Source organism: Solanum lycopersicum, chromosome 3, assembly GCF_036512215.1.
Source record: "Solanum lycopersicum chromosome 3, SLM_r2.1".
Taxonomy (NCBI): Eukaryota; Viridiplantae; Streptophyta; class Magnoliopsida; order Solanales; family Solanaceae; genus Solanum; species Solanum lycopersicum.
Genome location: NC_090802.1, coordinates 58970109 through 58995283, shown reverse-complemented (window position 1 = coordinate 58995283; position 25175 = coordinate 58970109). Strand labels below are relative to the sequence as shown.

Below are 25175 nucleotides of genomic sequence, written 5' to 3'. Positions count from 1 at the left end.
TAGAATATTGTCTGTACTTCAGATGTCCACTCGAGTGCATTGGAGGGTGTTGGAGTTTCTCATATCAGTTGAGGGTACGGATTGTTGAGTCCTAATATAGTCTTGGCAAATGCTCAATCATCAGTTAAGTTTTTATGGGTTGAGGTAGGTCTAAGATTCATTTTCCTGAAAGCATCAATTTGCATCATTGATATCCTCTACATCTCTTCAGTCAAATCAAATTTAGAACGAAATTTTTTTGTAATCTGTCTGAATAGGATCACTCAACTGTCGATACAAAATCAACTCTGTTTATAAACCCAGCTAATATAGAGGCATATATAGCACCAAGGCCCAAACAACAGCAGATATGCCAGCAGTGAAATGTAGGCGAGTAGTACTTGAAGCATTTGAGGATCCTGTTAAGGACCGAAGACACCATATCATACCATGATTCATTAACAAAGCTTGGCGTTACTTGTTGAGGAAACAATAAAATAATAAAAGTATGCTCCCTCTAACAACTTAAGCTTTCAGATGAGATGACCACATTACATACACTTCAACATGGTATTAGAGAAGGCAGATGGTCACACACTTTCAACATGGTATCAGAGAAGGCAAACGGTCACACACTTCAACATGGTATCAGAGAAGGCAAATGGCTACACACTTCAATAAAGTTATTCAACAATAGATCATACCTGATCTTTCCCATGTGCATCAGCTTTAACAAGCTTCGAATAGAATTCCTTTGAAACTTTCCCATCATCCCCTGTGATCTCCTCAATGTGTATGAAAGCAACACGAAGTGCTTCATTCCTTGCATACAACATAAGATACGTAAATTAAGGTATCCTCAAAATTATAAATGTGGACAAAAACAATCATGATTTGCAGCATCCAATGAACTAATATTTATAACATCCTCGCAACAAAGCACATAAGAGGCAAAGAGACATGGAAAAAGAATCATAACAGTTTTGCTCAACTACCACGCACATGATTAATGGTTAAGCGTATAAACATGCAAAATCAAGGAAAGAAAGACTTCTTGTATTTAGGAAAAGAAAACATGGGAAAATACCAGAAGACTCAAACTTGAAATCATAGCAAGGTATTAGGTATTCCCTTGCAATATGCCAAAAGAAAATAATCTAGAGTCTACAACAATTACTACGCCTCAATGTCAAGTTAGTTGACAATATTTTGCAATATTATATAAGAACAAAAAACTGTGACCGATAAAAATGTCATCAATGTAATGGTGCATAAAAAGAAACAAAAATATTGATTCAGACCTTCGCAATAAAAGACCAATATCCGTAGCCTCAGGAGCCTTTCGCTGTTTTTGCTGGCCATAGATTTGGCATGAAATTACATAAGTAAACTTCAAATCAGCTTGAGCCCGTGCTTCTCGTGATAATTCGAACCCTTGACTTGTGAGAGAGTTTGTGTGAGAATGACCATCCACTCCTTACAAAACACAAAAGGAAAAACTACATCAGTAACTTCAGGCTTTCCGTTTGATATAACAATAAATACTAAACATTACCAACCTCCTAGAGATCTCCTTTCCAAGTAACTTTGTAGCATTAATGCCCTTCTGTAATACATCATGCCACGCACTATTTACAAAACCACATTAAAATAAAACAAGCATTGTTAAATAAACAGAAGATACTAGACCACCAAATATAGAAACATAATTACCATGAGAACAATCGAACCTGTCCTAGCTAGAGTTTGGCCCCGGTAAGATGCCCAAAATCGAAGGTCCAAGGCATCACTGGAGCCTTCCTGAATGTCATTATCACCACTATCACCTCGACCAATCCGCTCCAAGAAATTCTCCCACTCATCTAATATGGGTCATACACAGTGACAAAGATTAAGACAATACAACGGTAAGGGAAGACAAATACATAGGGAGGCAATTGATCATAGAGGTATTATCTTATCCAATTAGGTGAGCAACAAAATAAAATTTTACAATACTCCCCTAAACGGTAAACAAACATTATAGCAAATATTTAAATAAGAACAGGATGTTATTATGAAAATATACGAAGTCTTTTTCCCTCTATTCAAAAGCTCTGCAATTCCACTTTCCAAGAAAAAGCCACATGACCGATGGTGTCTTCTACTAATGGTTTCTTCCACTTCTTCCTTTTTTCCTCTCAAACAAATGACTCTTTTCTTTTCCTCTAGTATTCAGACCTCATTCTTTTACTACATTCGAGTTGGTGCTTCTCTTTCACTTTACTCATCCCTTGCACTGTCTAAGTCAATTACTATGTAATCAAATAAGAAACTGAATGCCGCAATTTAACTCTTCTCTGTGGTTAATTGGATATGAAAATTAAAAATTGTGCTTCGTATTATCCTTCAATGACCTCGTTTTTTGTTATAAAGTAAATAGTTCGGTTGTCGACATGAGAAAACAAACACATGTGTACAAGTAGTATACAAGTAGTATACTAAAAACTAGAAAATCTACACCAAAATATGTTCTCTACAACAGTCACCCACGTCTATACAAGTAAGAACCTCATGGGTGCACTAAAAACATGAGAGTACACCTCAAGATTACATTGGCGTTCTTAACACCTTCAACTGCTCTCTACTCCTCCATTCCAAATATCAGATATAACGGTTAGAGAGCAACATCCCATGCCCTTGAGCTTCTCTTCCTTTTTCTAATAATCCAACTTCTAACACATTACCTTTAACTTACTTGGAAGCAACCCCTATACTTCGACCCAACTCAAAACCTCCACCACAAAGTCATCGCTCATGAAAATGCAATATGAGGTGATTTACATATTCTCCAGAACATCTCGCACATAAATACACTAACAAGTGTAATCCTCCTCCACCTCAGGTTATCGGCTCGGCTTCCTAGCTACTAGCCATACCAAAAAATACAGTTAATAGGCACCCTAAGAGTCTTTACTTAAAAAAAAAAAAGAAGCTTACTAAAGAACATCTTGTCTCTCCTTAAAGCCCTATCCACAGGAATTATGCAAAATGTGACATGCTCTGCTTATAAACCAGATCACTAACCTACCAACTGAGCAGACTGCATCAAGGATCCAGACATTTCCCATGAGGCCATGAATGCCAAACCAACTAAATCTCCCACCATAACCTCGTAGCTAAGTTGCAATGTAACAGAATATGATCCACATCCTCAATTGTCTTCTTTCAGAGAAAGCACCAACTAACGCAGACAACCTTTCGTTTCCTTGGTATCTCCGCCATCAAAATCAGCCGCACATCCTCTCACCTGCTTCCTTGCCAAGGAAGCACCAACTAACGCAAACAATCTTCCGTGTCCTCAGATTCTCCAACGCCAAAATCACCCGTTGAGCAGCTAACCAAGTGAAGAAACATTACTAACTTGGCTTAATAACTCAAACTCTTCACTTTCAGTGTCGCACCGTGTATACACAATATGGATGTGGGTATGTGATCCGTATCGAATTTAGTTAACCGATTTCAAATACTACGACCAAAATATACAGAAAATTCAGGACATTGATTTCTGTAATAAAAACAGAAGTCAAAAACAGGTGAAATTAAAGAAAATGTGATAGCTTGTATACAGAAATTTCTATATCAATCTTTTTCCTTTATTTTCTCCTCAAAATATCTTGTATAATGTTTCATAATTTAGACATATAACTCTGTAGTTAAATATTTGATTTTTTAAGTTAAATCCTCGCACCTGTATCTGAACCTAGATCTGTACCCCGAAATTTCAAATTTGGATCATGAATGATCCGACCTATAGATCCGCACACGAGTCCAAGTAGCATAGCTTTAAATATAAAATGAAAATACCATGAATGTCCAATATACATTAATAACGACCAGTAGCATCATTATTGTATACTGGATGTTGAATTAGTAATTTTGACTGAAATTTGATTTCACGAGTACTAAATCCATATATGTATGATAATTTTTTAATTTGGTAAACAGTGTGCTTCACTTCAAAATAGTATGTGCTTCACCTGTCACTAATTACTTGAGCCCCATAGACCTTCTAGCTTTTTAGTCTTTTCGCATTCAAAAATACTGGAGAATACTTTAAAAGTGATCCCAATTTGAAAAAATAGAGTATAACATCTTTTGTGATTCGGATACCTTTTGTATGATGGTTTAAGGGAGAAAATCCTGGGATAGATTTTTAGTACTCCATACTTCCTCGTTTGGTTAAAAAGTTTGGGATAACTTATTCCAAGATTAATAATTAGACCAGGGATAAGTTATCCCTACCTCTAGGTGGAATAATAATCATTGGATAACTTATCCCAGGATTTTAAGAAAAGGTTCAAATAACAAAAATAGCCCCACAAACCTTTTTATACATCACTTTACCCATCATCTACACTTATAGAGGGTATTTTTGTAAATAAAACTTATTTTAGAAATTACGCAGTGCAACTCCGCTGAAAACAAACTTATAACCAATACATTAGGCATTTAGCTCAATCTTACATTCTTCTCTTCTGTTTTACAGAAATAAGCAATCAAACATGAAAACCTGACCACTTGTATGGAGCCTGTATTACATGGACTCATAATGGTTGCATACTGGATACAGGTGTGTACAAGTACACAGATGAGGTACGTGTCAATTTCATTGACCTCTTAGTGTAATTTAATGAATATGCACAAAATAACCACACCCATCTGACACAAGCACATCAATGATATGAAGGATTCATGTGACATATCAAGCACCAACACAGTTCATCTAAATTGTTGATTCAAACAAGCATGGTCAATTAAAAGCTTAAACAAATTGAAGATAACTAGGAAAATCACTTTTCTGAACTTCTCTAATGTAAAAATAGGAACATAAAGAGGATGAAATTGAAAATTTTCCATTTTCCTTACTGATGGTTAAAGCCAAGATGTAACAGATCAACCAAGAAGAAACTTTGAACAGCTATGTACAAGAGATAAATAGTAACTGACCAAATGAAAAAGATACCTGGGAATATTTTCTGTAGATAGAACAGGGTAGATATGCCATCTTCATTTTCTTCTCGCAGATCAGAGGAACTATATAGAACTGTCTCACTATAGTATGGGGTGAATACACTGTTTCCAACATAACCATATTAGGAAACATCCGGATTTTGTTCTCATGTCAAAAATTTAACCAAAAAAAAGGTGAAAGCATCAAAATACCAGAAAGGCATCATCTCACTAACTGGCTTTGCAGGTGGCATGTCCATAAACAAAGAATTTGTAAAGAACTCCAGTCTTCTTCTTGCTTCGAGATTCTTAGGAATGTTAGCAGCCGAATCCTTCACAGTAAGAAGTAAATGCAGCCTTTTCACCTGTTCTTTCTGTAAGATGCACAAGAGATTAAACAGCTTAGTATATCAACAAAGAAGACTAGCAAAGAGGGGAAAAGGGGGTAAAAGAGATACTGTAAAATAGCATGATACATAAATGAAAAATTCAACCAAAAGTAGTCGACTCATACAATTTCAGGATCTCTAGGCCACTCCACCCTGGAAAAGAGTCGTCCCTCATTCCTTGCCCTTGCTAATATATTCCAAGTATCGAGCTGCTCCCTGCCCAAATAAAAAACATATTTAACACTCAAAACATCACAAACAGAAAACCAGTTGAAGTTTGAGCAAAATATCCATGCAAAGGATTCACCTTAAATCAGATGACAGCAGATCATGAGTAACAACATCATACAGATCATACATAGCTTTGGCAGCACCCTTTGAAAGTTCGGGAGTTTCATTGCGAATCTGCAATGGTACAAGAATTTGGAAATACAACAGCAGACATGAGTGACATAATATCGTTAAAGTACAACATGTACTTAAAATAGTAACCGAGACTTAAAATGTGAAATCCTAAGAGTGAGCAGCCTAACCCATACTTTATCAAATACAATCTAAGAGACGAACAACATAATGTGGAAAAGAATCAAACTTAGCAAGTAAAAGATAGCCAGATTTACAACACAAAGCAGGTGTTAAACATAGATTACCTGTGTGATGCAGTCAGTGAAACACCAAAAAAACTGTTAGGGAAGCCTATGACATGGAAAACTGCTAGATGTGCTGCCATAAGATTTAGTTGATTTCAACATTTTTAATTCATTTTGTCCTTCTCTCATTTATGATCCATACATGGGATTTCATTGAATGCCACATCGCCTAAAATATTCTCCCACTGACACAATTTGGTAGCCGACTTTTGGTTTGGCAAGATTACCAAGAGAGCGAGTACAAACATGAACTACTTATTATTCGCTTTTGACTAATGTAGTAGAAATGCCAGTGGAAATAATTATACGAACAAATATTGCTCCAGAATGATATATCGGAAAAGTCAACGAGTTTAATAGGTATGTCTCCTCCTCCTTGAAATAACTCCCTCTTCCCTCTTACCCACCTTGGTAGCCCCCTTTAAATTCAGTACGATTCGCAATAAAGCAAGTACATGAGCAGTTTATTATTCACTGTGATACATGTGAAACCACATTTTTGACAACTATTGTGGAATTGCCAGTGGTGAGAAAAATTATATGAACAAGCATTGCTTCAAAATGATATATTGGAAAAGTTAACGAGTGTAATAGGTATCTCAATTTTTAATAACTCCTTCTTGGCTCCTCTTTTTGATGAACTGGTGTAATTTTGATTGTTTGTTTTCCTCACCGTCCTTTATGAACCAGGAATGTCTTGGTTGCTTACCATTTATTGTTATAAAATTCTCATTACACATTTAAAAATCTATAAATTTTGTGTTATATCCTTTACTTGTGACTATTTATACATGGTCAAGTTTTTAGGAAATTGAGTATAAAGATCCACATTCAGTTTCAGCGACAATTGCCATTGTTTTTTGTTTGTTTTTTTGAAACTGGTAACATTGTATTCCACAGCATTAAGAGCTATGCTGGCCACCTCCAAAAGTGTTAGTTACATAGAAAAACAAACCCAAAAAAAGGACTACTTACAAAGCTCCTATGGAATCCACTAGTAGAATTTCTTCTTCTATGTTCATTTCTTTACACCAAAAACCTAAACTGGTAATTACTTTCCACTTAATCTTCTCTGTAGGGCATTCTTTCCCTACAAAAATTCTCTGATTTCTCTCCTTCCAAATGCTCCACCATATACAAGCAGGTATGGTTCTCCACCACCTCCTCTGGCTTATACTACCTCCCCTTCTGACCCAGCAACTTAGATGGTCTGTTGTATATTCTGGCATAATCCAATTTAGACTCATTATATTGGTAAATAGAGCCCATACTTGTGTTGTTACTTTCTAGTGGAGAAACAGATGATTGTTGGTTTCTAGAGCCTCTTTACAAAGATAACATCTTGAGGCAATAATGTTTCCTCTCTTCTGAAGTTTATCATGTGTCAGGCAAGCTCTCCTAGTTACCAACCAAGTGAAATACTTCACCTAAGTAGGGGCTACACTCTTCCATATAGCACTCCACGGCCCTGATTTCTTCCCCGCAATTGTGGCTAGATCCCTTTTATACATTCTGTTCACAAAGAATTGACCATCAGTATGATGCCTCCATAACAATTTATCTGTTTCCAGATTTGTGCCAGGAAAATCTCCAATCAAAGCTAGCATATCCATTACCCACTCCATTTCCTAATCATTAAGAAATCTCCTAAAGAGCAAATTCCATCCTTGTGGGGACCAAACCTCTTGTATTTTGCTGTCAGAATTCAGGCAAATGGATAACAACCCAAGGAAAAAAATTTCCAAGGACCCTTGACCAGTCCAGTCTTCCTTCCAGAACAGAGCCTTATTTGCTCGACCAATCTTTATCCTTACATTGTCTCAGAAAGCCAGCCATAGGTTTCTTATAGTCCTCCATACTCCCACACCATATGTTTTTGTCACTTCCTCTGGACACCATTGATCTTCCTGACCATACTTGTGTTGAATGAGTTCCTTCCATAGAGCTTGATCTTCCAAATTGTATCTCCACAATCATTCGGTGAGTAAGTCGTTGCTGTGTACCTTTAGGTTTCTTACTCCCAAACCCCCATATCCTTTTCTCTATTGAACCGCCATCCATTTAACTAAGTTGTAGCTCTTCTCAATCTTGTTACCTTGCCAAAGTAAGTTTCTCCTCAATGAGTCTATAGCTTTGACTACCTAGCTGGGAATTGGAAAAAGTGACATCACATATGTTGTAAAAAAAGTCTAAAATATAATTAATCAAAGTGACTCTTCCCCCAAGGATATATATTGGGATTTCCAAACTGCCAGTCTCCTCTCTGATTTTCCTAGTACATCATCCCAAATGCTAACTGCTTTATGTTTAGCACCCAATGGCATACCAAGATAAACGGTAGGCAAACTCTATATCTTGCACTTCAATATATTAGCCAAAGCTTGAATTTGTTGGACCTCTTTAATAGGAAAAATGCTACTTTTCCTCCAACACCTTAAATCCAGAGCATGCCTCAAAAATTACCAGAATAATTCTGATGTGACAGAGTTGTTCCTGCTCTGCTTCAAAAAAAATTATTTTGTCATCCGCATACAGTAAATGAGTCATATCCATCACCTCATTAACCCTGTTTTTTATTCTGAAACCCACAGTTGTTTAGAGAAGCTCTCCTCATCAAACTGTCCAACCCTTCCATAGCAATGATAAACAGGAAAGGGGACAAAGGGTCTCCTTCTCTAAGACATTTTTCAGCAGGAAAAAAACCTACAGGTTCTCCATTTAACCAAAATGGAGAACCTGGTGGTTTTAATAAAAAACTCAATCCACTTGAGCCATGTAGGGCCAAAATCCATTTGCCTAAGAGTGTTGAACAGGAAGTCCCAATTGAGATGGTCATAGGCTTTTTCAATATCCAGTTAGCACATTACCCCTGGCACATCTCCTCTAATCATAGTATCAATACCTACACTAGCAATTAAAGCAACATCCATTATTTGTCTCCCTTAAATGAAAGGCATTTGATTTTTGTTGACTAGCTTGTCTATCACCTTCTTCAACCTTTCTGTCAACACTTTGGCAATTATTTTATAAACCCCAGTAATGAGACTGATTGGTCTGAAGTCTTTTAGATCATTTGCCCCCACCTTCTTAGGATTTAGAGCCACAAAGGTAGCATTGTCAATTTTATGTGTGTTATAATAACCGACTTTGAGAAAAAGTTCAAGCCTCTTGCTTGTCACATTGACTTGAGTTGAGCTGAAGCTATGAAAGTATTTGTTTAATCTGGAAAAGCTTTAACTATGCCAAGTCTTAGCTCATTAGAACTCCCGAGCCAAGCCAAGCTACCCAAGTCTCAGCTCATTAGAACTCCCGAGCCAAGCCACAGGCACTAACATTTTTAGTTGCAACTTGCAACATATTTGGTATGACAAAACCACTATAAGGAAAACCTGCATGAAGTTACTTAAACCAGCATTGGCTAATTCCAAACACTGAACAAAAGTCTGCTATAACTTTATAAAGAAAAGAATGAACTAGAAAATATTAGGTGATCTATATCCCTACAACAAGAAGATCCAAATTGTCTATCCACTGAGATGAACACAAGATTCAATTATTGCACCATGTTTTTTACTTGGCTAGCTGCTAAAAGGTTGATCTTGACGGCGGAAAATCTTAGGAAGTGGAAGGTTGCTTGCATAAATGATCAAGTAATGATGACCGCAAGATACGATGATTGTAGCATGTTTTTAACTTGGCTAGCTGCTAAAAGGTTGATCTTGACGGCGGAACACCTTAGAAAGCGGAAGGTTGCTTGCATCAGCAGGTGTTGTATGTACAAGGAGGTAGACGAGGACATGGATCAAGTTCTTCTTCAATGTGGTCTTACTATGATTTAGTGGGATATGTTTAGGTTGTTTGGTACCTCATGGGCAATGCCAAGAACAATGAAAGAATTCCAATGGAGAAATGGGATATGTTTAGGTTGTTTGGTTCCACTCGCATTAATGTGGGCGGAGTGGAGAGGGAAATAGTAGAGATTTTGAGGGAGAAGAGTCGAGTTTTTCTCAATTAAGTTGTAGCCTCTGATCACTTATTTTCTTTTGGTGAACCCTTGGAGATCCAATTGTATAAAAGATTGGGAGGAGTTTGTAGAGAATCATCTCTTTTTTATTTTTTGCAGATTCTCTACCTTTTCCGGATACCCCTTGCATACGGCCAGACTTTTGACCATGTTTATGAATGAAAATACGTTTACTTGATCAAAAAGAAAAAGGTAAACAGATATGATATACACAGGTAAGTGAGGTCAGTTACCAAGTGGACTACTTAACAATCTCAATAGCAACCAATAGAATAAGGTAGAATGTTACCAAAAGTCCAGTCAAAGCTGTAAATCTTGATAACACTACTGGAAGTTTCTTCAGAGACAAGGTCATGACAAGTGAACCCTCCATTATGCTATTGTTGATTTCTCGATATATTCTTTCAACCCTACCATCAAGGAGAACATGAATAATCACCACTGTAGAGCAAGAACACATCAAACAAACTATATGCAACAAGAAAAACTAGGTAAATTCTTGTTTGCCAGGTATAAGAAGCCACACCAAAGTCTTCCCTCTCCATCATTCAGAGAGTATAAGATTTTCTCGATACTGTAATAGCACTCCTGAACAGCATAGGCCATGTACTCATCCTTGCATATTCTGGTCCACAAATCTCCTTGTGTATCTTTGCAATCCAAAGCCAAATCAATAGCCAGCAATATCTGTAAAATTTGTTCCATTTACAAACAGTGTGGATGCTCTCCGACATAAAAATTATAGGAATTTTTTTGCTGTGAGCACCTTACTGCAGAGAAGAAACAGAGGCCATTGTACAAGTCGTAGACTTCCTGTGTTGCTAGGCATTGAAAGCAAATCCATCTCCCTAGGGAAATGACATTGGAACCATAAAGAAAATATTTGTGAATGAAAAGCAAAAGAATTGAATAGAGGAAGGGACAACTGCTAAATTGGTTCACAAGTGTCAGAAAATTACCTGTTACTGACGTAATCCTCTTCACGCAAACTTTTAATAATCTCATTCCAAAATGGTGAAAAGAGAGCTGCATATGCTTTGTTGTTCTCTGGAGAAGTCTGCCAAATTGAAGAAACTTTTACTATAGACGTCATAATGGAAGAACATATTAACTATAGACATACATACAAAACACTACCTCAAGAGTGTTGGCCTAAGAAATAGTAATAATTCCTTAATCATATCACATCCATATCAAGGAAAAGCACCGAAAGGCAAGCCAAACACAATAGAACAAGTATATTGATAATACACACAGATCAGAATGCACATTCAAGCACATATTTTAGGTTTGAATGGACGTTGAAATGGGGTCTTGATAGAGAGACACTTAAGGTACATTTTTAAGCATCTTTCTATTTCTTTTAACAGGTAAATATTTCATTAATCACAAGGCCATACGATCGTATACAAGAAGTACACAAAAAAGTAAAGAACCTTTAAAAAGAAATGGTTCTACACAAAAGAGACCCAATCCACTATTACAACCCAAAACTACATAGATTCATCAAATATAAATAAAATATCGGACACTACTCCTCAACTGCCAAAAAACTCAACTCTACCACTACAAAATCCCTCTTGTTTCTCTCTCTCTCTCCAAACGATCAACATCAATGTCATAGGCACAACATTCCATAACATGTATTTTCTCCTGGTTCTTCCAGTTCTCCAGCAAAACAATAGGTTTTCCACATATCTCAGCATTGTCCAAGACATACCAAAACCAGCTAAACATAACCTATTGTTTTGCTTGTGGCCAAGCTGCAATGTAGAAGAAAATGATCTACCGCCTCCTTGCATAAGTAATAACAGCTGAGGCAAACAACTTTCGTTTTCCTAGGTTTTACATAGTCAAAATCGTCCCTCTAACAATCAACCATGTGAAAACGCAACCTTCCTTGGAATCTTAAAAATCCAAATCAACTTTCCAGGAAAAGTCTCTCCAGCCCTCACCGAAGTCCAAAAGCATCTCATAAACGGACTTGATAGAGAACACACAATTATTCCTGGAAACCCCTCCAAAACCTCAAATCCAAGAGCGTTCTTCCTCTTGTGTCCCCCTTAAGCAAGGTCGACTTCTGCAAAAGAGTTTGATTTATAAGTTTTATAAAAACAATTACGCGACTTCTCTTCCTAAAAAATTGCTGAGAGTCTGACTGCTGCAAGTATGGTGCCTTCTCTTCGGCTGCTGCGAAGGTAAGTTTTCTCTTCGCTTCTTCTGTTCCTCTTCTTCTCTTCTCTTCTCCTCTTCTATTTTTTTTGTTTCTCTTCATCTTCTCTTCTTCTTTTCGCTGTTGCTAAATGACTGCACTGTGTAGGCTGGGTTACTCTTTTTTGTCGTCTTCTTTTATATTTTCTTCAGTTCAACTTGCTGCATTTATTTCTATACTCTGCTCACTTTTTTTTTTCTGTTCTGCAATTTTTTTCTCTGTTCTCTAATTTCTTTCCCTGTTCATTTCAGTATGTTGACTCTCTCCTGCAATTTTTCTCTGTTCTGCTATATTTTTTCATCTATGTTGACTGTCCTTTTCATTGATCTGTACATTCTTTTGTGTGTGTGATTGTACTTTGTAGTAAATTCTGCTTCAATGACATCCAGCCATAAAGAGAACCAGTTTGGGCGTATGGAACTTCAACGGGAAGTAACTCAAATTCCAATGTATCTTTTGTCAAATGAGCCATGTAGCACCTATGGTTAATGGTGTTGATGAAGATGATCAAATGGATGAGATGGTGTTGAAGAAGCCAATGATATTTCAATTGAGTTTACTCAAAATCTCAAAGAAAATTTTCAACTAGTGGAGCTCCTTATATCAACCCCTTGAGATAACAAAAAATCAAAAACAAACTCCCATTCACTATTATAGAGAATCAAGCGGTAGAAATGCAACTGTTGATCCACGTTCTCCACTTGACCCCAAAACCCACCTTCAGCATAATGAAATCCAGAAAATGCCAATTTGCATGGTCCTAACCTTTCTCAAGATCTAGCTTACATGATATCACCGACTCGCCTTTCTTCTTTATAGAATCCACCACTTCATAAGCCTCAACAACTGCACCTAGAATCTGCCTTCCATCCGCTAACTTCCACTAACGCATTTTGACAAATTGTCACCGTCTTCAACAGCACCTTCATGAATCTTCTGTAGTCTATTGGAAAGCACCTTAGAAATTATCCTATAGATAAGTCACATCAAACTAATAGGCATAAAGTCCTTAATGTTTGTCACTCTTCCTACTTCAGTGTAACAACAGTAATAAATGATTCATAAATTTACTCTCAAACTCCGCGATTCTTGGGATTCCACAATGGTTTCCATCAACACTCCCTTCATTATCCTCCAACACTGCTGAAAAAAAATAAGTGAATTCATCGGGTCCCAAGGCCTTGTCTTATCTCATATTTGATATGAAACAGTACATACGGGATAAACATCCAGATTAATTTCTACTTTCCAATTTAACCTTAGTTAATTGCTCAATCTTACATATCCCCATCGATAATACCCAAAAGCCTGAAAAATCTCTTATATTAGAAGACCATTTAGTCATTTTTTACCCCATATAGAACTTACATCCTCATCCATAATAAGCTTGTGAGGTACTCTGGCTAACTTACCCAATCCAAGGACATACCAAACATGAACTATATAAAAATAACTCACCAACTCTCATCCTTACAATACATATAAAACAACCCTAAAAGTACAGGAGTAACAAAATGAAAACAAATTGATCAAGAAACTAGCTCACAAAAAGATAATTTTGATCACCCTTAGGACGCGATTTTCTTGTCTAGTGAAGCTACAATAACAAAAGGCGGCCAAGTTCAAAGACGCTCCCGAAGTAACAAAGAGGAGACATGGATGTTGAAATCCTATGTGTTTTAAAGTGGTATGGCCACTTTCTATCTTGCTTCTAACAAATATTTAAGGTCACTTTTTTGGATAGAAATGTTGAAGGTTATTTATTAATATCGGAAGATTGATGAGTCCACAATTTGGACTCATTTAGGGCTTTATTTTAATAGATTTAGTGTCCTCAAATGCATATTTTGTGTCAATAACTGATATAAATCCTTGATTTTCAGGAATTTGGATTGAGGAACACAATATGGACACCAATGAACAAAAAGGAACATGGCAGGTGAAAGAACGAAGTGAAGAAGGCCTGAGGATCACCTAAACCATTGGGGGAGTCGCCGAATGGCCATAATCTCGCCTAATGTTCCAGCATGGCAAGCCTTGAAGGAGAAAATCAAGTGGGCGATAGAAAGGAGCAGTCGGCTAGTTGTCGAACGATTCTGCAATGCAATGCCTTATTGCCCAAAGTTACATAACGTGAAGATGTTGAAGGCCAAAGTAAAAAGGCGATGGAATTGACCAAAGGGCGGATCGCCGAGCGGATCTGCGATCCCGACTAACTGCACCGAATGGTCCTTTGCCGCACAATTTTTGGCGACTATAAATACTGTTAAAACTTTTAGCTTAGTATAGGATCTTTCATCAGTTTTTTAATCGGATTTTAATTGGAACTCATCTAGAGTTGAATATTTTTCATTCAGTTTTGAGAAAAAAATTTCCTTAACTTTGAAGATTTGAAGATTTCCCTAAGAAATTCAAAGTGGTATTCAAGATTCTTAATCTTAGACCTTTGTAAAGACGTTATTAATCTTACCCAGTTGATGGTAACACAATTTAGTAACGATTTAACACAATTTAGTAACGATTTCTTGTTTTTAACTATGTCTAGCTGAAACCCCAATTCTTGGGGTGTGATTATGTGATTATGGGTTGATTTAACCGCTTGGTATTGTTAATTGATAGTGTAAATATTGTTTAAAAGTGAATTCATTTCGTAATTGTGACTTAATCTAAAGGATTGTAATTGCAAATCCAACTCTACCTTTGTGTTTTTGTCTTTCTCGTGAGAAGTTTTAAAACCATGATTATTGATTTGATGGTTTGTGGATATTGGGTTGTCATGGGCTTAGCCCGAGACAGTGAATCCTAGACCATTTTCCACACATTCTTCTTGAGTGTGTGAAAGGACTAAAGCGAAGGCTATTCTTAATTGTTGCTTATTGGTGTTCGAGGAAATCCAATTTGATTCGAGATAAACTACTTTCACTGATTTACATCTATTCACTACTAATTGCAATTACCCGGTTGCTTACCTTAGCTCATAATCCTATCACATCCAAGAAACCCATCTATATACTTGTTTACTCGTATTTTAGTTTTATTTGTTGTTTTAGTTGATAATTGAATACAAAACCCCATGTTATTTGACACTTGTGTCACCCCAAATTTAAATTATGTTTTTATTCGTAAATGTTTTCAGCTATGACTAACTTGAACTGATTCGCACTTGGCTACTAACTCTCGAAACCACTCTTTGTGGGAACGATCTCAATCCTTGGTTGGGTTATATTACTACTCACGATCGTTGACACTACTCACGATCGTTGACAATGAAACCAAAGATCCAGTCGTGTATCGTAATCCTAAAAGACATCCTAAGAAATGACGAGATATTGATTACTCTGCTAAACAGAAGCCTGAATGACGATATTGTGAAAAGGCTAATTGTATTAATTGGCATGTGAGGGAAGTCAGATTTCTTTAACTTGTATTAATTGGCATGTGAGGGAAATTCAAAGTGTCACAATTCACAAGAACAATTATCCAGCCATGTAATTTCAACATTTGGTATCAAAATACTCGAACAATGTGGTACACCTCAAAGAGAGAGAAAATGGTGAGTAGTGTTAAAATAGATATAAACTTTATTCACATGGCTAAAAGTAGTAAAAATGAGATTCTAAGGATTTTCTCATGAGGATTTCTTCGCAAAAGGGTCTTTTCGCAACAAAACTGAACCCAAGGTGTATCAATCTACATTTAATCACATTTTAGAATGAAATATTGATCATCTTGGGAATGAACAAAAAAAGTTCCCTGACATTATAATTTCAATTCCCGAAGAGGACGGAATCAAGATAAGACTCACCTCTGATAACTGTCTGTCAATAGGCATCCTGTAAAAGCATAAAAAGTAGACATGTCAAACAAATGTAGTATCAAAAGAAGATTTCAAGAGGACGCGGTTTACATTAATTGGTAAGAACGTAGCAGGGCTGACCAACCACCATGTAAAAGAAAAAAAAATCTGAGCAACTGTAAAACTTAAATATACTATAAGCAACATCATAAGTGATGAACAATTGACTATCCCGAGGCCATCACCTTTTTGTCTGAGGTGACACAAGGTTCTTCACAAAGGCTTCAGGAAAGCTCTCAAAACGTTTATGCACCATCTCAATTGAGCGTATCTGAGAAATTCAATATTTTAAAAGAAAACATTCTTCAGGACAAACTTGCCTATAAAAGATTAACAGCATGCAACTAAATTGGCAAGAAGACGCACAAGAAACTTCATTTTTCTCCATGAAAATTAGAGAATAGAAATTTGATATTATACCTCCCCTAAGCGAGCCCGCGCTCCCATTACACCACCAACAATTGCAGATAATAAAGTGTACCATATGTGAATATCCATGAGATAAATCTGGAAATCAAGGGTATTTAAGCGATGAACCAACATGAAACCAATATAATAAAAAGGAATACAAAGTCCAACAAGAATTTTAGTAAATGAGGATTACAGCCATAACCTAAAAGGCCCTACCAAAATCTATAAGGGAAATATTACCAGCTATCTCAAACAGGAACGGATCAGCATTACTAGCAACTTCTAGAAGCATTGGTGAAGTACAAAACTTTAATTTGAACAAGTGTGTCCCTAGCTGTAATAATCGGTGCATGTATAGTTTAATATTCGAAAATCTGATGTCTGTTTACTCCAGTTCCACTACATTTATTGCACTTTATCATAGAAATGACTACATAAACTTGGTATGACTCTTATTTCCACTACTTTTTTGCACTTTATCATAGCAATGACTGCATAAACTTAGTATGACTCTTATGGAGCTTGCTTATTGAATGTAACATTTTCTTAAATGGAGTTGAGAGCAGGTGATAGTCAATTAGTGTTATCAAAGGTTTGCTTGAAGGGCGCTTAAGCCCTAAGGTGAGGCTCAAAACGTGTTGAGCGCTTCACCTCGCTTTATGTGCGCTTTAGTGCCGTCATCAAGGTTCTAAGATGAATGTTTCCTTGCCAATGAGCCTCTAATGAAGAAGTAAAACTAAATAATTGATATTTCATTTTATCATTAAAAAAATCTCAATTTCTTTGATTATATATTTGTCATTCATGTTTATAATTATTAGTCTTGGACTAAACAAATATATTTGAATTCTTTTCTCCCTTTACGCCTTTTTCATTAAAGCTCACGCTTTATTTGCACTTTGAGCTTAAAGCCTCCACGAACCTTAGAGCTTTTTTGCGATTTTCGCCTTTGGTAACACTGGAGTCAACTTCTTTAACTAATAGATCTGAGTTTTTATATACTAAGGAGAGGAGCAAGATTCTGCAGAGGATCTTCCTCATACCACATAATTACATATACTTAACGAAATACAAAGTGCAATAAGAGAAAATAACTAAGCATGGCATAGTTAGAGGTTAAGGGGCAATCCACAAGATGAGAGGGGGAAGAGCACAGCAACTAGACCCAAAAGAGATTTCGGTTTCAGGACAACAAGAATGCCTGAAAATGTCAGTGGAGCATAGTGATCCCTTTCTACAAGAACAAGGGTGATATCAATAACTGCAACAACTATAAGGGTATTAAACTACTAAGCCAAATCATAAAAGTTTGGGAGAGGGTGAATGAGATGAGTATGAGGAGGAATGTGTCTATTTCCGAGAAACAATTTCGGTTCATGCCAGAACAATTGAAAACGGAAGTCATCAACCTTTAAGGGGATTGTTAGGTGCGGTATAGGGAGAGGAAAAGATACTTCATATATGGTAATCATCGACCTAGAAAAGGCATACCTCAAAATTTGAAAGGAGGTTTTTATAGAGATGCTTGGAGTCTAGTGGTGTACTTATTGCATACATTATAGTTACATGTATGATATACCCAAGATTTGAGTGAGGATAGTGAGAAGAGACTAGAAACACTTCACGGTAAAGATGGGGTTGCACCAGGGATCAACTTTCAGCCCAATTTTATTTGTCTTGGTGATGGATAAATTGACACAACATATTTAAGAGGACATATCATAGTGTATGTTATTCTTAGACTACATACTATTGATTGATAAGACACACACCGGAGTTAACAGGAGATATGAAGAGGAACCCTAGAATCTAAAAGCTTCGGGCACTAAATATAGTACGTAGAGTGCAAGTTCAATGTTGCATCACATGAGACAGATGGTGAAGTGAGAATTGATACACAAGTCGTCCCCAAAAGAGAAAGCTTTAAGTACCTTGAGTCTATAATCCAAAGAAATAGAAGATCAACAAGGATGTAGCACATCGTATTGGAATTGATTGAATAAAATAGAGGCTAGCATCCAATGTCCTATGTGACAAGAACATGTCACCAAGACTTAAAGATAAATCTATAGAGTGGTTGTTAGATCGACTATGTTGTATGAGATGGAGGGTTTATCAATCAAGAACTTGCATGCACAAAAGATAAAGGTACAAGAAATGATGATGCTTAAATAAATGTTCAGGAAGACTACAAGAGATAAGATTAGGAATGAAGATATATGAGAAAGGGTAGGAGTAGTCGTAGTAGTGACCAGATTCAGGAAGCAAGGTTGAGAGGGTTCAGGCATGTAAAAGAGGAGAACATATGCCCAATGAAAAGGTGTCAGGGGTTGCGGTGATAGGTTTGAGGAGAGGTAGAGATATACCGAGGAAACATTGGACAGAGGTGATTGCACAAGACATGATTCATCATCAGCTCACTGACGATATAACCCTAAATAGGTGGGCATGGAGGTCGAGGATTAGGGTAGACTGTTAGTAGGCAGTTATGTTTCCTCTTTTCACAATAGTAGAGTAGGTTTCTAGTCTGGAGCATCTATGTGCTCCCGTATCATACTAATACAACTTTTCTAGCATTATCTTATGCTTCAATCTTATAGCACTGGTGATTCCTTAATTTTTGTTATCTTCAATATTTATACTGTCAATACTTTTCTTTCTTCAATATTTTCATCATAGCATTTTACTCATGCGTTTATGTCAAACTTTCTTTTGGAAAAACAATTTTCACCCAAGGATCTTTTGGAAACAATCTCTTTACCCCATAAAAGTAGGGGTAAGGTCCATGTACACCCCACCCTCCCCAAACCTCACTTGTGGGAATATATTGGTATATTGTTAAAATAAGCTTAAAAATGTTCAGAAAGAAATATCCAAAATAGAGATAGTACGTTATAAAAATCAATAATAAACACTTACAGCTACAACAGGAGCCCACAGGCTAACAATTGTCAAAATATTATTGTTGTCTGCCAAAAAATAAACACAAACATACATCAGAGACCTATTTCCCATCTTGACAAAAAACATGTTGGCATTTTCTCTTAGATAAAGGAGAACACCAGATATTTAACAACTATCGTTAAAACCAACAAGTATGTAAAAATTTGAGCCAAAAATAAGGAGGTTAGACGGGCAGAATAAAAAAATTGGGCTTCCTCATTCAATGTCCAGATTAATGCACAAAACTTAAGCTATTAAAAGCATTCAGTGATTAATTACAGATCAGGACAGAGGAGGACGAATTCGTCCCAAGATAATGAACATTTTAGAGTAGCTGGAAAATCTCAAGTTTACTTCCACACAAGTTATTCATTCCCTCACTAAGCTGGAAGACAGTGTAATCATTGGTTCAAATGTTATTAATTTACTGTAAAACCAGAATATACCTTTAAAGTAATGTCACCAGAACTGAAGCAATCCTAAATGGAGTTAATATTGGATCACACGGACACAAAAAAAAAAAAGTCAACTTACTCTTTGATATAAAATCATGCCAGGAGTACTGCAGGGAAGGCATTTGGTATATGAGCTTAGAAGGTCCAACTAGCGGTTTGATCTGCAATTGTTAACATAGCCAACAAATCATCTACTAAAAAAAGTGAAACTAAGTTGCACCATAAGAACTTCAAAAACAAAAGATAAAGAAGTGATAATTTAAAAGCTAAAAACCATCATCACTTGCCTGAAGAAAGTAAGCAAAGGTGAACTTGCAAGCAAATATCACCAACCAATAGAGAGAATATCTGCAGCATTTAAATACATGAAGACCTCAAAAATATGAGAACAAGCCATAATTAGCACTCCAGGAGTGAATGAGTGACAATGCAAATAATTTACAATAAAAATCAAATGGACACGCATTCTTTTTTTACGAAGTAGGCATCAAGAAGATGAAGGGTTACAAAAGTAATAAAAACAGATTCCACTAGCTCCAATACATGAATATACATAAGCAACTAGCAATGGCTAAAAATAAAGACTATTCAATAATGAGAAAATGTTAGCGCCCTTTTAGTCTACCAATAGTTTTATGCATCGAAAATTTACTCAGAAAGTTGATTAATCAGCAACTATAATTTATTTTTTTTAGTTCTCTCTAGGTCCTCTGTTAAAGGTGTTTTCCTGTAGCATTGTTTTTCTCTGTAGTAGTTTGTAGTAGTTATTGCAGTAAGGAGATTATTCCTCCACTTTCTCATTTCAGTTATAGTAGGAAGTTATTTCCTTGTTATTAGGTGGTGGTTAATCCACCAATGTCGTACTTAAGTTATTTTAATTCAATGGAAAGACAAGCAGAAAAATAGACATGTTTTTGATAATTCAAACTCATGAGATCGCAGGTTCTTTCTTAATGAACCAACACCATAGGTAGAAAAACGAGAACTTCAGATTTTATCTTCCACCGTCGCATAACTAGATCCATAACCGGGGACCATAACAAAAACCATATAACACGTGGATGATGTTGTGACTATTGTAGACATTCTAGGATTCTTATAAAGATGAAGGAGAATCTAGGGGCAGTTTCTTTTTTCTTTTTTTTTTTGAAAATGGTAATGGTGTATTCTTCAGCATTAAGGAGATGCTGATAACCTGCAAACAGAGGGGAACAAAAGAAGAGGGAAAAAAATACTTATAAGGGTCCTAATAATTCTACAGTCTGTTTTGTTACCTCTAAACCTTCCTCTTTACACCAAAAATAAAAGGATGCAATACAATCCCATCTAACCTTCTGAATTGAATTGGACCTATCTTCAAATTTCAACTATTTCTTTCTTTCCATACTGTCCATGTGGAATCGTCCTCCACCATGCCTTTTGACTCTTGCTCCCCCCTCTTCTTATCTAACAACTCAACAAATCTGTTGTATGCTCGGGCATGGTCGAGTTTGTTTTTGTAAGACTAAGGAAGATGGCCCAAATTTGTGTTGTAAAGTTGAAATGCAAGAATAGATGTTGGTTGGTCTCTGCTGTGTTCCCGCATAATGAACACCAACATACTATAATCTTTCCTTTTCTCCTCAGCACTTCGTGTGTCAGGCAAGCACTTCTAGCAACCAACCATGTAAAGCATTTTATTAGTTGGTGCTAAGGTTCTCCATAACTTTCTCCACAAACTCTGCTTAGAGTTGCTTTGCTATGGACTTCCTATTTTGTATGCTCTGCTAACCGTGAAAGCCCCATTTTTACCATGTTTCCATCTCAAAGAATCAGGAGCATTGGTGATGCGTGGGAATTTTTCTAATGCTCTAGCAATTTGGCCACTCTCTCCACTTCCCAGCCATTCAAAAAGCTTCTTAAGATTAGATCCCACCCTTGTGCTGTCCAACATTCATTGATATTTGCATCAGGATTACTACATAGTAAGAACAGATCTGGAAAGGATTCTTTTAGAGGAATCTGTTTGTTCCACGCATCTGCCATCTCCCACTTCAATGTACGTATTAGATTCACGTTTTTGCCATAAGTTTCTGATAGTTCTCCAGACCCCACCCCATAGGCATCAACAGTAAAATTACTGCACCAAGGATTGTACTTACCATACTTGGATCTGATGACATCCTTCCATAAAGCTTGCCCCTCTTCATTTTACCTCCATAACCACTTCATCAAAAGACTATTGTTTTGTTTCCTTAGATCTCTAATACTCATAGTCCCATACCTCCTTTGTCTTTGCTTTTCAAGGTTATCTCCCATTTGACTAGGTTATAACCTTCATTTCTTTGCATCCATGCCAAAGGAAGTCCCTACTTAATTTGTCCAGCTTCTTCAGAGCTTTGGGGGGTAATGGAAATAGTGACATGACATAAGTAGGAACAGAGTCTAGCACTGAATTGATAAGAGTGTGTCTGCCTCCCATAAACAAATATTGAGCCTTCCATCTTACTAATCTCCTTTCTGTTTTCTCCACAATGTCATCCCAAATTTGTATGCTCTTGTGTTCATTTCCCAAAGGCATACCTAAGTAAACTGTTGGCATATTCTCCACTTTGCACCCCAATATATCTGCCAGATTCAAAATGTTTGTCACCTCCTTGATTGGAAATAAATTGCTTTCCCTCAATTCACTTTCAAACCCGAGGAAGCTTCAAAAAACAGTAAGATTTTTTTTACAATCTTATTTGGTCCTCTTTTTTAAAAAAAAAGAATCTTATTTGGTCCTCCCAAGGTTAAAAAAAAAACAATAGTGTCATCTGCATATAGCAAATGACTTTAACTAGGGGCAGTTTCTTTCTTCTTTCTTTTGATTCACGCATAATTTAAGCATTTTTTTAACTCTAAGATATTTGAAATATTTTTAGTCAAATCCCTAAACTCATAATCATACCTAGATCAGTACCGCTCGAATCTTAAAATTTAAATCATGAAGGATATGACCTATAGATAGTTCTTTCAAAGGCGCGTTTAAGCCTGAAGCGAGGCTAAAAACATTTTGAGCACTTCGACTCAATTCATGTGCACTTAATTGTCGTCATCAAGGCTAACATATTTTCATATTTTTCCTTCCCAATGAGCGTTTTCTAAAGAGGCTATTCTAACAATTGAAATTTCACCTAATCGTAAAAAAAATTCGATTTCAATGTCCATGCATTTGCTATTCGTTCAAAGTATGGGTAAGGTTTGCTTACATGATACCCTCTCCCTAAACCGCACTTGTGGGATTACACTGATATGTTATTGATGTTTTTTGAGAAGGACACTGATATGTTATTGTTGTTGTATCTTTCTGCTTAAAGTCCCAATAGCCTTTAGAACTTTTTTGCGCTTTTGCCTTTTCATAACACAAATTTGCACCTGTCTCGTACATCCACACCCGAGTCCCAAGTAACTTAAGATTGTTATTAAGTAGTTAATTGAACCTGAGACACAGATTACAGAAAGGATTGGGAATTGTAACTACAACAATAACCATAATCAGCGCAACAAATTCACATCTCCAGTGTGTTATTATACTTGTGGTTTCTTGCTGTGTACCAATGGCTAAAGAAGTAAATAAACCATGAATGAAATCACCCATTTAAAAAAATACTCCACTCGTATTAAACGAGAATCAAGACTAAGGTTACACAATCAAAAAACTGAAATGTTAAAAGAACAAAGAACATACCGTAAATAATCAGTTGTTTTCTCAACAAGACCACGGCCAACAAAGTATCTCTCCTGGAAATATAATCAAAATGTCAAACAAATTAAGAGAAGCTTAGTGGGAAAAAAGTCAGATAAAATATAGAAGAATACCTGATAGATCCACTTAAAAAATTGAAAAAAAGATTGATCAGACATTTCTGATAGTTTGTGACAGGCAGGTAGCTTTGTCAGGAGCGCAAAAACTACTCGTATGCCAGCATAAACACCCAGAACCAGGATATAAAGACGGAAATAAAAAGGGTCTTTGTTTGTATTCCTTTCTTGTAGAAGTTTCCTGTATTGTGATTACATCAGATAGCAATCTTTGATGAGAAAATACAAGAAGAAAAGTAACTCCTAGAAGAAAAATACTTACAGATAGACATATATTACAAATGCTGAGCTCACAGCGGTCCAGATAAACCTGATAACAATCCTTGATATAGCCATGCCTCTTGCAGTACTGTAGGCCCCAAACATGAGAATTACATCCAAGAAACCTAACGAAGAAGCGAGATGACACAGTAAACAAGAAAGAAAGCAAAAGAAAAGAAAAGACTAAAAATATATAAATAAGAGCAATAGCACAACTGCCAACTCACTCTCTATGAAATTCATAACAGCAAATGTAGGGCCAACACTAAGCAGTTTCTTAAAAGTGTCCAGATTGATTTTCGCATTGCTAAAGGCTATGATTGTTAATGCCTGAATAGCAGAGGAAAAAGACCATAAAAACCTTTTATGTTGTAGACCAAACTTAGTGGATAAGCCAAAAAAAAACAAAAGACTTGGTGGATAAGCAACATGAGAAAAACGAAGATAACCTGGAACATGACAACCAAAAAGATCCACAAACGATGAAAACTTCGGTACAGGTGAAGGAAAGTCCGATGCTCAACAAACGTGCTTTTTCCAGTCTGCCAGTTCAGAGGAAGGACAAAATTAAAACTAAGAAAAATGAGAACAGCATAGTACAGTTAATATTGAGGAAATGGGGATATATAATGTGGAATAAACTAAACAAACATAATGCAGGTCAAACTGATTCAAAGGCACAGTAAAAAACAAGCACAGGAACGGCACGAGAAACATTAGTTAATCTCTTGGAAAATGTGACGAACTAAAACCAGATTCCTCAAACCCAAATGTTCATGCCCCCAGAAAGACCTTTGAGGACTCATCCTAGACTTCATTAAATTCAGTGATGAGCCAAAAGCAGTCTTAACACAATTCATAATCAAGAAATAGGTAGGAAGATTTAAGGAAACAACTTTCCTCACCATGCCCAGAAAACTAAGTCGAAATCATTATATATGTAACAAATCTAGAGTATCAAATAGAATGTTTCAGTTTGTCATTTAAGAAAAAAAAACACCCAAAGAGACATTTTATGATGTGAGACAGTCCATCGTGTCTTTATTACCTGATTACACAGTAATGTTGTCACGCTTCATATTCTAGTCATTAGTGATACAAACAGCAGCCAATTCAAGACACAAAATGAAAAACTAGAAAAATACCCATAGAGACACAAA

The 25175-nt window shown here is 36.4% G+C and overlaps 1 protein-coding gene across 1 annotated transcript in view; it reads right to left on the bottom strand.

The window, feature by feature from the left end:
- LOC101258056 (callose synthase 10) overlaps positions 1-25175 on the bottom strand; it is a 54364-nt gene that overhangs the window by 12222 nt on the left and 16967 nt on the right. Inside the window, exons 13-35 of the mRNA XM_004236267.5 lie at positions 24465-24557; positions 24243-24345; positions 24017-24140; positions 23752-23935; positions 23621-23673; positions 20199-20259; positions 19991-20072; positions 19433-19482; positions 16523-16609; positions 16288-16373; positions 16052-16079; positions 10994-11091; positions 10801-10882; positions 10561-10721; positions 10324-10444; positions 5668-5765; positions 5486-5576; positions 5185-5345; positions 4985-5094; positions 1710-1841; positions 1539-1607; positions 1281-1455; positions 684-801 (exon numbers count right to left, since the gene is read on the bottom strand). Of these exons, the coding sequence (XP_004236315.2) occupies positions 684-801; positions 1281-1455; positions 1539-1607; positions 1710-1841; positions 4985-5094; positions 5185-5345; positions 5486-5576; positions 5668-5765; positions 10324-10444; positions 10561-10721; positions 10801-10882; positions 10994-11091; positions 16052-16079; positions 16288-16373; positions 16523-16609; positions 19433-19482; positions 19991-20072; positions 20199-20259; positions 23621-23673; positions 23752-23935; positions 24017-24140; positions 24243-24345; positions 24465-24557 (2367 nt within the window). The remainder of the gene's footprint in view (positions 1-683; positions 802-1280; positions 1456-1538; positions 1608-1709; positions 1842-4984; positions 5095-5184; positions 5346-5485; positions 5577-5667; positions 5766-10323; positions 10445-10560; positions 10722-10800; positions 10883-10993; positions 11092-16051; positions 16080-16287; positions 16374-16522; positions 16610-19432; positions 19483-19990; positions 20073-20198; positions 20260-23620; positions 23674-23751; positions 23936-24016; positions 24141-24242; positions 24346-24464; positions 24558-25175) is intronic.